The sequence below is a fragment of the Leptonychotes weddellii genome, chromosome 6, assembly GCF_054177405.1.
Source record: "Leptonychotes weddellii isolate Sample4059 chromosome 6, ASM5417740v2, whole genome shotgun sequence".
Classification (NCBI taxonomy): Eukaryota; Metazoa; Chordata; class Mammalia; order Carnivora; family Phocidae; genus Leptonychotes; species Leptonychotes weddellii.
Window position 1 is genome coordinate 65,984,344 of NC_138374.1, and position 13,716 is coordinate 65,998,059.

Consider the following 13,716-nt stretch of genomic DNA (forward strand, 5'->3'; position numbering starts at 1 on the left):
AAAAGCACATGCCTTGGCTTTATTCCATATCTTCCAGTCAAGCAATAGCTCCTCTAGCAGTTTAACATCTTGGATTATAGCATTAGACTCTACATCCAACTTAAGCTCTCCATTCTCATTGACATGAATAATATCTTCACCACAGCAACCTTCAAGAAGGGTCTATGGAAAATTAGCATTAATACAAGATGCATTAATAGATAATTAATCCAAAAATTCAACAGAAACATTAAGCTTTCAATCTTAGCAGTCATAACATTAAATTCAAAGGAAAACTAGTGAATAATTCAACATTTCACATAGTATCCTTAATTTGTTTCAATTCAAATTAGAAAAATACAAACTTTCAAATATTTGTAAATGATTATTCAGTTTCAAACACAGGTAAAATAAACATTCTATTTTTATTTTTTATTTTTATTTGTTTTTCTATTATTTTTTAAATTCAATGAATCTGTTAGGCTTTAAAAACTTTCCAAGGGTGCCCGGGTGGCTCAGTCGGTTGAACGTCTGCCTTCGGCTCAGGTCATGATCCCAGGACCCTGGGATCGAGTCCTGCATCAGGCTCCCTACTCAGTGGGGAACCTGCTTCTCCCTCTACCCCTCCCCCCTGCTTGTGTTCTTTCTCTCTCTCTCTCTCTTTCTCTGAAATAAATAAAATCTTTAAAAAAGAAAAACAAACCCTTTTCCAAAAAGTACTAAGGATTCATGCCATAAATGTGGATCTTGATATTTTAAGGAGTGGGGGGTTGAGGGTGCAGGTGAAGAGATAGTCTCTTGCCTTACTACTAGTACCCTCAGAGAGAAATAGTTTCACGTTACCAAATGCTTTTAGCTAGAAAGGTGTTTAAGTATATGATGATAGCTGGATCAAAATAAAAACTAATACAGCTTTAAAAAACTAACTCTGGGTTCTCTTCCATAACTGGGAGCTGAGGCAAACAACAATTGTCTCTGTGGGTCTTAATTTCATCAACCTACAGAATGAGGGGCCAGGCTTAAGAGATAGCTCCAGTTCATCCAGATCTAAAATTCTATGAGTTACTTTTTTTCTCTTACTCTTCTAAAATGCTTTAAACAAGACAAAAATGTAATTATGTAAATGATGAAGAAAATCAGAAGAGTATCTTAGTTTGATTAAATATACACTGTTGAGTTTCCTTCGTTTTCTTCAGAAGTAACTGAAACACAAAATTCTATTGTTGGAAGACTAATGGAGAAGTATCATTGCATATGAAACTGTAAGAATAAATTTTATGAGGACATACCTTCAAAACATGAAAGCCAACAATGCATTTTTGTTTAATCAACACCTGATGAATCATGGAAAGTCCATTACAATTTTCTAATTCATGTATTCTCTGTTGGTTATATTTAGTTAATGAGAGTATAACTCTCAGTGCTAATGCTTGCGTTTCTTCACAGCTACTGAGTTCCACAACCTAAAAAATATATATATATTTATTTTAATTTACTGAGAGAAAAATTTAACATGTATGATTATCTACTAATACATAACATCAATCCATCAGTTTTATTTGAAAGCTATTTTTTTTGCTCACACTTCATTATTCAAGCATTATAAATAAACAAAAATGAAAGACATAAATCCCATGATCTTTAGTCTCTTAAATATACTATCAATGAACTAAAATAACATTTACAACTGTGTAAGTCAGTAGCATTTTATTAGTGATCTGAAATGTCAGCAAAATGCCTCAGGTTTTTTATTAGTCCATGAACAAAAAGGCTCTGTATTACATGCTGTGGAAGAAAACAAAGAAGTAAAAGGCATGATGCTTGCCCCCAGTGGGGCCTACTATCTAGTCAAAAGACAAGATCTATGTAAACCACAGATTTGCCTTGTACTGCAATTAAACCAATGCTTTCTGACAACTACTATAGATGAAACACACACCTCATTATCATGACTAAAGGCAAACAAGAATGAGATCTGAGTGTTACAAGGGCGCAGAAACTATTTCCGACTCTATTCTGCTTGGGTTAGAGAAGGCTAAATGGAGAGAAGATGGCCTGGAAAGATGGCAAAATCCTAGAAAGTAGGAACAGCAGATGGCCGGGTGCGAGAGACAGGAGAGGGGTAAAGGCCTAAAGCCAAAAGTTCCTGGTACAGTTAGGAGGCTGCAAGTTGCCTATTTGGCTGGATGGTAGACATTCAGTTCAACAGGCAGCCTATACATGCAAGGTTTTTAAGAAGCCTAAATTTAATTTTGTAGGGGAGGGGGAAAAATAGTGAAGAAAGTTCCTAAGTTTTAAGTGTGACAACATACATTAGAAGTCTTATTGGCAAGATCCTAAATGTGGGTAAAACAAAAGATCAACCATTTTCTCTAGGATCTAGTCACTGTGTAACAGTAATCATAACAACATTATGTTCAGTAACTTGATGAAAGAGGGAAAACCAAAGATATACATTTTTTATTATACAAAGCTATAAAAGTCAGTCATGAAATGTTGATGAGGAGTTAAAAAGCTTTTAATTTTAAAATATTATGGGAAAATCAACTAGATATTGGATGCAAAAAAAATTTTGAAAAAGGAAGAAGAAAAGAAAAAAACAGCATAGAGTATCCTGAGTCAATGTTTACAAAATATTTATAAGAACAGTAATGATAATAACAGACACTGATGTGCCCCTTATTGCAAAATCAATCAAAGGTGGTGGTTCCATCGAGGAAAGCAAGCCAGTTAGGGAGACAATGAAAATTGGGGAATGCTGCAGAAGTTACACCTAGAAATAAAATTCTAAGGTTGAAAGAAGATTAAGGCTGCTTTAGTTAAACAAGGAAATGGACCTTGAGGAAGGACAGATAATTAGTACCATTTGTACTCCCTATTTAGGATTTCAGCAATCCCTGTAAACAATCAGTATGTACTTATTTGACAGTCTACTCTATGTCAGGGAAGACATTGTCCCTGCCCTAAGACGACTAAGTAGAACAGAGAGTTAAACAATTTATTCTAATATAGTACTCATGACATCAGTCAAGCTTTTTATATTTCTCCTTCTCTTTAAAAAAACTTCAAACAAACTCAAATTATTTTTTGTACTTATTTGCTGACCGTTGTTTTTTTCCATGCATCTGGAAGCTTGGGAAAAACAAATTTCACAAACCTTATTTTAAAGAACACATTCCTGGGGCGCCTGGGTGGCAGTTGGTTTAAGCGTCGGACTCTTGGATTCGGCTCAGGTCCTGGTCTCAGGGTCGTGAGATCGAGCCCCGAGACAGACTCTGCGCTCAGTGGGGAGTCTGCTTAAGATTCCCTCCCCTTCTGCCTCTCCCTCTGCCCCTCCCCCATGCTCTCTCTCAAATAAATAAATCAATCTTAAAAAAAAAAAAAGAATACATTCCTTTCTAAGGCCATACCACCTTGAATGTGCCCAGTTGTCCAAAGAACACCTTTCTTCTTTTTGTTACTATAACATGTATTTTTTTCCTCATTGACAATTTAAGTCTTGTACATTTATTTATTTATTTAAATGTAATCTCTAGACCCAATGTGGGGCTTGAACTCATGACCCCAAGATCAAGAATCGCACTTTCTACCCACTGAGCCAGCCAGGCACCCCATTAAATCTTGTACATTTAATATTTAATTGTTCTAATTACATTTCTGGATAGTAGAAAACTTTTAAAATCTCCACAATTAAAAGAAATTTTCACCATGTGTGGCAGAAAGCTTGATGACTTCCTAACCAACATGTGATTTTATCTTAAAAGTTTAATATGGTTGATTTATAATTGTTTTTGTAATTTAAAAAAATCCACTGAAATTTAGCAGTATTAAAGAAGTAGTTTCTCTTCAGATAAAACTGTAATCAGTGATTCTTACCCTAGCAAAGAGAAAAACAAATATACCAGTTCCACCAATCTCGTGCAAAATGCCTTGAATAGTTTTACATTCAGTAGGCCGGAGATTCTTTAGATGATGAGATTCTAACAAGATGCTCTGAACTTCTTTTGAGCTGAAGGGTCTTTGGGAAAGTTGGGTTTTCATCTGACCTTTAAGTCTAATAACTGGCTCATAGATGGTATACTGAGCAGGACAGTTAGTTGTGTAAACAACTGAAAGACTTTCCTGAAACACAAATATTTTCCTTTAGTAACTAAACAAAATTTAAAAAGTTATCAACCAGCAAATAAATATTTCAAAGTGAAAAGGTACCCAACAAATTGTTTTCTTTGACAGACACTACACTAAACAAAGATAAACATGAGGAGCAATGTGGCTCCCCACAAAGGAAAAGATCAGTTTCAATTAGCAGTGACCAATAAATAATATAAACCTTGTCAAGGCTGGGAAAGATTCCGGCTTTAACCATTTTAGAATAAACATGAAATTACACTTCCTATTGCTACTAAGAACAGCTGAGTCTTATACCACATTCATTGCATACCAGGCACTGTTGTTTGCATTTACAAATATTAACCGATCTTTACAACCTCATGAAATAGGAACTCTGGGTCAATGAATTCAAAATTTTTGCCTTGAATTTGTTCATAGGCTGACTACTCATTTAAAAGTGACTGTAAGCCAGATCTTTCTACTAGAATAAAATTCCAGACTATCATCATTCCTAACTAAAACTGAAACGATTTTGCAATATTTCTCCCCACAGAGGCTAGTATCAATCAGGTTCTAACTTCAGGTAGGGAGCTCAGGCTTAGGGAAATCATGTGCTTCTCACAGAAACTATGGGGGTCTTGGGCTTTGATCACTTTCAACCACGGTGATTTAAATACAGTTTCATCCAGACATCATCTGGTACATTTGTATACCAACTAACATGACTAACAGTCTACTATATATGATTACGCTGGGCAAAACAAAACCTTAAACCTGCAGTAGTTTTCATCAGCAAGCTGAAAAAATGTTCATCTGCCTGAGACGAGTCCCACGTGACACCCCCACCTTGCCGGACTTTTTGCTCATGACGTCATAATCCCCAAGTTACTAAACCAGGCTAAAAAAATTTGCTTGCTAAAAAGAGTTTTCACAATAAACCCTTTGAATTTTTGTTTGTGATAATTTATGTTAAGTTTTATGACTTATCTAATTCTTTTTAAGCAAAATAAAAGGATTAAGGTAATTTTGCGTGTGAAAACAAATGGACTAACCAAAAACTAGAGAGTTAAAATTATTATCTGAACAAACACTAGTTGTGTGAACTCCTTGGTCTCCCTAAAGCATGGATTCCCAGTGTGTGGTCCTGAACCAGCAGCATCAGCATCATCTGCGATTTGTTAAAAATGCAAGTTCCTAGGCCACACTTTGGACCCTACTGACTCCGAAACTCTGGCCCAGCAATCTGTTTTAACAAGTCCTCTGAGTGATTCTGATGCATACTCAGGTTTGAGAAACATTTCCCTCAAGCATGTTTTCTCAACGGTGAGACATTTGGGGTAATTCTTTGCTGTATAATACTGCCCTTGCACTGTGGAACATTTAGCATCCCTGACCACCGCTCAATCATAGTGGACCACCATAGTGCTCCCAGGCCCCTTTTTAAATACTCCCCAGGGAGAAAAAGACCATATGCACAGTATCAGATCATTAGCCAAATTCCATAGGCATCCGTGACCACCGCTCCATCATAGTGGACCACTATAGTGCTCCCAGCCCCCTTTCTAATACGCCCTAGGGAGAAAAAGACCATATGCACAGTATCAGATCATTAGCCAAATTCCATAGGTATCTACCCTCTAGCTACTTTACCACAGATACATATTTAACACCACTTAAGACTTACATATGTTTTACAAAATATCTATACTAGAATTTCTCCTTTCCTTTAGTCAAATGTTACAGCTTTAAAACAGAATTTATTTTGATTATGAAATATACATCTCATTAACAACAACAAAATACATTCCAAATTAGTAGTCTCCTTCAAGTAAAAATCATCTCTGACCTCTAACTGTACCTTTCATAAGAGGCAAGAGAAGGAGGAACACAGTTTCATGGTCAGATCTACCAGTTTTTAGTAGATCTTCTAAGACAAAGGCTCAGCTTTCTAGTTGCTATAATGAAAAATATCCACCGCAAGTTCCTAAATTGTATACTAGAACAAAATATTACAATAATGTATAAAAAACAATCTGAGAGTCTCATATAAGCAGAGTTAGCAATATTTTGAAAGCCAAATTCCTTATTGTTATTGATATTAAAGAATAAATATTCTAAAATCTGAGTATATATAATTAAAGCTAATATTATAAATAAAAGTTAATATTTATTTATAAATACGGAAATGAAATATAATGAGCAATATTTTTTAGGCTAACACATGTTATATTTTCACTATATCATAAACATTTTTCTTGAATGACTAGGAGGTATAAACTAATACTTAGTACAGAAATATAGTTCTAAGGAAAAGGGGATAAAAATTTGAAACTTGAAAGCAAATTCTGAGTATTTCAATTTTTTTAAGAAGAAACTATGTTCTTAAGGAGCAAAAATGTTGAGAAAGAAAGAAGATACACTTTAGAAATTTAATTCATAGCTAATTACACATTTAATAAAGATATATTATCAGTTCCCATAAAGTCAAAACTTATAAAATGAAAACTTACAATTAAGAGACCAATGTCCACTTCTTTCTTGGTCATAAAAAGTTCTCTGATTTGTTCACATTGCAAAATTTCTTTATTAATATATTTGGAGTAGTCATTCACAGGCTTGCCATATTTGCATGGCATTATAGATGTATGATTGGGTCCACAAGCATATAGATAAAAGGCCTCTTGTGAATCAATCTTAGCTCCTGAATAGCAAAAAAATAAAGTTACTTATTTATATCACTCCAACCAGAATTTTTTTTTAAGATTTTATTTTTATTTTGAGAGAGAGCAGGAGCAAGGGGAGGGGCAGAGGGAGAAGCCGACTCCTCGCTACGCAGGGAGCCAGAGCGGGGCTCGATCCCAGGACCCCGGGATCATGACCTGAGCTGAAGGCAGACCCTTAACCAATTGAGACACCCAGGCACCCCCAACCAGAATTTTTTATAAAAAACAAGAAATCAAGAATTAATTTTTTCTGCCAAATTCTTTTATCTCTATACAATTGATAAAGCCTCAAATTCCAAATTGGTGTCATGAGCAAATAACCTATGCCAACTATGGATGGAAAATGAATTAATATATATAGAGTTAACTGTGAAGCTTGTGATAAAATAAATCACAAAATTCTATTTGTTCTTTAGAGAACAGTTATTGTGGTTTTGTTCTGCCCTTTTTTTTTTTAAGTAAATGGAAACTACACTTCAGTACATTCCTTTTTTTTTTTTTTTTAAAGATTTATTTATTTATTTGAGAGAGCGAGAATGAGAGAGAGTACATGAGAGGGGGGAGGGTCAGAGGGAGAAGCAGGCTCCTCGCTGAGCAGGGAGCCCGATGTGGGACTCGATCCCGGGACTCCAGCACCATGACCTGAGCCGAAGGCAGTTGCTTAACCAACTGAGCCACCCAGGCGCCCCATTCCTTTTTAAAATAAATGTGGGTTGATGTCTCTATTCCTTCCACCCATCTATCTATTCAATAAACACTGCCTGAATGCTATTATGTGCCAGGTTTAGTGATATATATATATATATATATATATTTTAAAACATATATTTCTTTTTTCCCTAAAATTTAATATTTTTATAGAATATCCTAAAGTTATAAGTAAGAGAGACAACCGTTCTAAGTTTACTTGTCATAATAGTGCATTTTCCAGGATTATAAAATAAAGTTTATTTAACATAAGCTTTCTTTTTGGGGGAGAGGGGTTGGGGTATCATGCACACCCCTACATTGAATGTATGTATCAATTTTAAGAAGCATCTCGATTATAAAAATGTTAAAATATTTTAAAAATGCATCTTGGCATCTAGATAATATAGTACTTATTAAGTATCAATGAACAAACAGGGATTAATATCTTATCCAGGATAATTTACTAGTTTAATACTTATTAACTGAAAAAAATTAGAAATCCTTTGAAGGAGAAAAATATACCATTGAAGAGGAGTAAATTTCCCAGGTCCCATTTTCCAGCCAATTGCAAAAACTCTTCTTGGGATGATAAACAATGGCCAATCATGCAAAATGTCTTATTGCTATCAGATGACAGACTTGTTTTTCTTGGAAGCACAAAATCCAAAGTAACGTCAGGTTTCCTACGCAAAAAACAAAGTTAAATCAATTATTTCAGTGACTTCAGTATTTTACAAGTATGAATGTTTAATAATGGGAAATTCTTGAACAGTTTTCTTGGTTCGGCATCACGGACCTGGTGAAGGGAAGAAAAAGAAGAACGGATTCTGCTGTCTCTTGGTCCACGGTGCTGGCAGTATGCAAATTCCAGAGAGGGGGGCAAAACAGATGCCTGCTGGTCCTATAGCAGGCCATGGGACATGGGACTGGACATGTGACACGAGTTTTCTTTGTCATTGACTTCTGCACATGTGCCTTCCTGATTTACAGACACAAACTGACCACCTCCCCCTAATTTCACCAAGAAGTCTCCCACTGTGGTAAACCATTCCTAAAGTATCATCTTCTATGAAGCGTTCAAAGACTACTCAGAAAAGAATATCACGTCTCTAGGTTTTGTTCTAACTAGCCACTGAAATGCCAGTGCTTTTCCGCATTTTCTGTTTTTTCAATGCTCAGTCACAGAGCTTTAGATTAGTCTCCTATATTCACATGAATCCTTACAAAAGACAGAGTAGGAAAAGGTAAACAAACGCTTTCTCAAAGACAGACACACATGATGAGAGGATTTCACCATCCGGTTGGAAGTGCAGAGTACCAAGCTCTACCCCTATTTGGGGAATGTTTTAAGCTCCACAGTAAGATAAAGGTAAGGTAATTTATAAATTATAGGTAGGTAAATTATAAAGGTAAAGTTTATTAATAAGATAAAGACTTAGTATACACTGACATGGTTAGCTCTTAATGAGAACTTCTACACTGGTATATCCATTTATTTAAAAACTCCTCCCTAAGGCTTTCTGTTTCATATCTACCCTGTAAATTTAACTATTTGAATAGAAATATTTTCTGATAAAGATGTAAGATAATTTCTTTTTTTTTTTAATTGAGGTTTAACTGGCATACAACATTAGAATGAGATATTTTCTATTACAGGCATCTTTTCTGGAACCAAATACATGGCCATGACTGAAACACTACTGCCACCTATTGGCAGCATTACTTGATACAGTTTTTAAGGGTAAAGAATGCTTTGCAAGATGAATTTGACAAATATTATCTACTGTGTGCCATATATTCCTACCAGATTTGTGTGCTCAACATTAAATCACAACATAAACTATTAATAATTTGTTTTTAGTGTCAATTATGTACTATCAAAAATGTTCTCTTGAACTGTATTATTTATAGAAATTATTCTTTCAGTTAGTACCAAATTTAAATCAAAGGAATAATATATTTGTCCTTGATCACTTGCTCATCACTCTACTAACAGATGAAATCATTACATAATCAGTACCAAATCATTGGTACTTTGTACCAAATGGCAAAAAAATTCCTTCAAAGTAATGGAGAAATATGTGAATTAAGTGACTCTGCTAGCTATCTACAATGAACACCTAAACTCTCATTCTGAACAAGTCTCATAGTTTATGACTCCTATAACTGTCAGGTGGTCTGATTCAGAAAAAGGCTGTGGGATGATAAAACTTCAGGTTCTAAAGCATGGGCTATATCTGAGTTCAAGTTTCAGTTGTACCCCATTCTTGTGGCATGACTTTACCCCACTCTAGGTCTCAGTTGTCTCATATGTAAAATAGAGGAAACAATATACCTACTTCCTGGTGTTGTCAGGAGGACCAAATGAGGTGATCTGTGTAAAGTGCTGAATACAGTGCCTGGCACATGCTGAGAGCTCAAGAAATCACTATTCACAGCCTTATCCCCAACTCTAACCGATCTAACTCAAGGTTCCGAAAAAAAATTTACTGATTGGCTGAAGACTGAGAACTTCTCAGAAAATATTTATTTGGAATATGGAAACTTCAATGACATTTTTCCACGGATTTTTAAAATGAATACACAAAAACTGAAGCCTTGATTTTATTTCCAAACCCTGTTCTTTCCTGTGGCGGATCCTGGGGACTGACTTCCCTAGGCCACTCACAGGCCCCTTCTCCTCTGCCTCCCTCTAGCATTGAGGCTGAACAGCTGTAAGCCATCAACTTGATAGCCTCCCTTTCAGCAATGACCCCAGCCTTCCCTTTGTTTCCATGGGCCCTTTCTTCTGCCTGGAAGGCCCTCCCACCCACCCGGCCCCCCAACTGCTCAGAGCATGCTCCATCTCTCCTTGAGGTCTCAGCTTAAATAATCCTTTCCCAAAGAGGCCTTTCCTGATCCACCTCTTAAATAGCAAACCAGATATTTTCTCTCTAGGGATCTGTTTTATCTCCACAATATTTGTCATAATTTGTATATATGCATTTAATTGTGTTTGCTTGTTGTCCGCTTCCCCATTAGACTGTGAGCTCCAAGGAGGCATGGAACTTGAGTCTTGAGTCTTGTTTACCATTTCCCTCAGGCACATGCTGGGCACACAGTAATTCCTCAATACATACTTAATGGATGAACAAATGAATGAATAAAAATGGGTTCATTTATACTAAGGGCATATGTTATTTCTATGGTCTAATCTACTTTGAGGGATATTTGAGAGAATTGGGAGATAGTGTTTAGAATGCACCTAGCAAAAGGTCTGCAACATCACAGGTATACAATATTTTACAGTCCATTTGATTACATCTAGATGCCTCATCTTGAAATTCAAAGCTTGCTTGTCAGGTAGTTTTGCCATATCCATTCGTTTTTCTTTCTCATTATTCAACTTAGAATCTTCCTTCCAGCCAGCCTGACCCCATCCCGTGCCATACCAGTTTCCAATTCTTTATCCCCTTTCATGTTCTTTCATTCATAAAATATTTCCCAACTCTTATAATTCCAAGATATATTATAGCTCTCTCTGGGTTAAATTTTACATTAAAATATTCCAGAAAATATTCTTATGAACTTGACCCACAATTTTCCTGGTCAGTAAACATCACATAGTATTATACCTGAATCTATCACCAGGTATGTTTCAAGGACCCTATCTTAATCTATCACCTGACATACTGGCTTATATTTTTCCCTAGTTATTCTAATTTCTTTTGAAACCCTGACTTAATTTAGATATTAGTCTTTAAAAATTTTTAGGTATTAGCTTAATTAGCCACTTAGTTGAAATAATTCCTTGTGGATTCATTTTATAAATATATAGGCTTGAAGGACCAAATTGTAGGTTTTGTTCCTTGATCTAACATATATTCGACATGTCTAAATATCCAGATTTCTGCATGTTCCCCCAAACTCAAATATTAATTTTCAACAGTTACTAGTATGGGAAATTAATTTTGTATTAGAGTGATAAGTAGGAAAAATATCCAACTCTGACATAGATTCCTGCATTAACATATAGCACATTTTATCTATAGTTTCCTGTAATCCGTTTCAGAAGCTATGACCAACTAAACTTAAAATTGTAACTGAAGTTAGTAAGTGTTTACTAAAAATGTTTCAAACCTCTGCCCAGAGATCCATATGGAGATTTTCCCATGGTTATTCTTTTTCCCTTGGGGCTGCTGTAAGTAGGTGAGGACTAAATGCTGCCATTTGCTTGGGATGAAAATATTCTCCTGTGATTCAGCCTGTGCCAGTAAAACAGCTTTTGTATCATCATTTGAATCCATGCACATTCTACAAAAACAAAAGAAAAAGTATAGGCTGAAAACATGGAATTTCTGATCTCAGCATTTAATAAATGTATAACTATAATTCTAGATATTTAAGTGAGATTAAAAAGCAGTTCTATTTTTAAACTTGCAAAGTCAGTAGGTCTTTGTTTTACACCATAAAATCTGCTTAGTTATTTTCTTATATTATTACCTCAATTCATGAGCTAAAATAGATGATGCTCATTTGCTGGTGTTAATAATTTAGGCACTAATTTTCAAAATTCAATTTGCAAAAAAACCCTTTATTGTTACTATTTCTACATTGCCCTTTTAGAAATTACAATGTAATATTTTGTTCATACAAAAATTAATACATGTTGTACATAAATGTCTAAATGCCAGGATGTACTGGAGGTCTACCCTACTTGGAGGGACTACTGAGAGAATTAGGATACAATGTATATAAAGTTCCAAATAACATATATAACAAAAAGTATATATCCCCTAATAACATATTTTTGTTTAGTTTTAAGTTTTATAAAAATAGTATCATACTATTCATACTCAATACAAGTAAAAGATTCATATCTATACTAGTGAACAAAGGACACAGGAAAAAAAGACAAGATTGCAAGAAGAACTGAAGTTTATAAGATAATGGCTATTAAATATATAAACTGCAAGGAAAACAACTGTCTGAGAATAATATCTTAGGGTGACTGCAATCTGATAGAATACTTCCATAGATAAGACTTCAGTGAGCATTTGGTCTAAAATCTAATTGAGAATTAACACAATCTACTTTAGAGTTTAGTTATAGATTTTTGGATAGAATAATATATTGCTACAGAGGTGGTATTAATAACTATTAGGATGTATCTTCTTTTTAAATAGTATCTCTTCTTTTTAAATAGTATTTTCCTGATTTGCTGTAATGATCTTTATTAGCATATAAATTATTTAAATACATGATCTATTCAAAGGGGGGGGTTGAGGATAATCAATACCGAAAGATAAAAGTGCCTTTGTGGGGATCAACCCACACTTGGATCATCAGAGCTTTGGATCCCAATGAAATCATATGGATACATCCTTCTTCTATGAGCCTTTCACCAGGATTTATGTACTCTGCACCTTCTGGTCTGTTGTTCCCTATGATAAAAAGATGTTAGAATAATCAGTAAAGCAGCTGATAAAAAACTGAGTGGAAAAGTGAATTTAAAAGAACACAAAGCGTGGTTGTTCATTTGCAGTAAATTATTTACTTGGATGTCTGAACCTGACCTGTTCCAAACAATATTCCCAAAGTTGAGACATTAACTCCAAAAGAGCACCATGAGTGAAAACAGTAATTGAGTGCATTAAAAGTTATCAAATGTTTCAAAATATATGATAACTGGCAGTTAATTGTGGGAATGAACAAACCCCTGTGATGTCACTGCAGTGACCTATTACAATCTGTGCCACAATTCTTTTATTGATTGGATTGGGCCACTCTGACGTTAGGACCCCGGCCCAGGGAGCACACACCATTGTCACATGGCACTACCAAAGTCATCCTATAATTGTTACAATAGCATGATTTTTAAAAAATCAATAAATATATTCCTGTGTAGACTCCATGATGAGTCATCTTTGAATATAATTGCTAAGTGATTCTGAAAGTCTAAAATGTTTTCTAAGGCAAGCTGACATAATGCCATATGCTTTATCTTTAAATCGATTTGCCTTTCAGAGAAGATGATATATAGATATATATAGTTATTAGACTGTGTATATATTTTTGCCATTTTTCAACAGGTATAAACACTACCAATTTTTCAGAATACTCCCCCTAAACAATAGTAGTTTTTATTAAAAGGAAGAGTTAAATTCATTGATTATTTTGGGGACTACTGCCCAAGATATGAGATGTATAGAGAATTCATGGCTGATATGATACT

The 13,716-nt window shown here is 34.9% G+C and overlaps 1 protein-coding gene across 1 annotated transcript in view; it reads right to left on the reverse strand.

Moving 5' to 3' along the window:
* Positions 1-13,716, reverse strand: part of LOC102748111 (lysosomal-trafficking regulator) — a 153,245-nt gene that overhangs the window by 88,194 nt on the left and 51,335 nt on the right. Inside the window, exons 13-19 of the mRNA XM_081823169.1 lie at positions 12,781-12,925; positions 11,622-11,795; positions 8,025-8,185; positions 6,600-6,790; positions 3,856-4,101; positions 1,269-1,442; positions 13-162 (exon numbers count right to left, since the gene is read on the reverse strand). Of these exons, the coding sequence (XP_081679295.1) occupies positions 13-162; positions 1,269-1,442; positions 3,856-4,101; positions 6,600-6,790; positions 8,025-8,185; positions 11,622-11,795; positions 12,781-12,925 (1,241 nt within the window). The remainder of the gene's footprint in view (positions 1-12; positions 163-1,268; positions 1,443-3,855; positions 4,102-6,599; positions 6,791-8,024; positions 8,186-11,621; positions 11,796-12,780; positions 12,926-13,716) is intronic.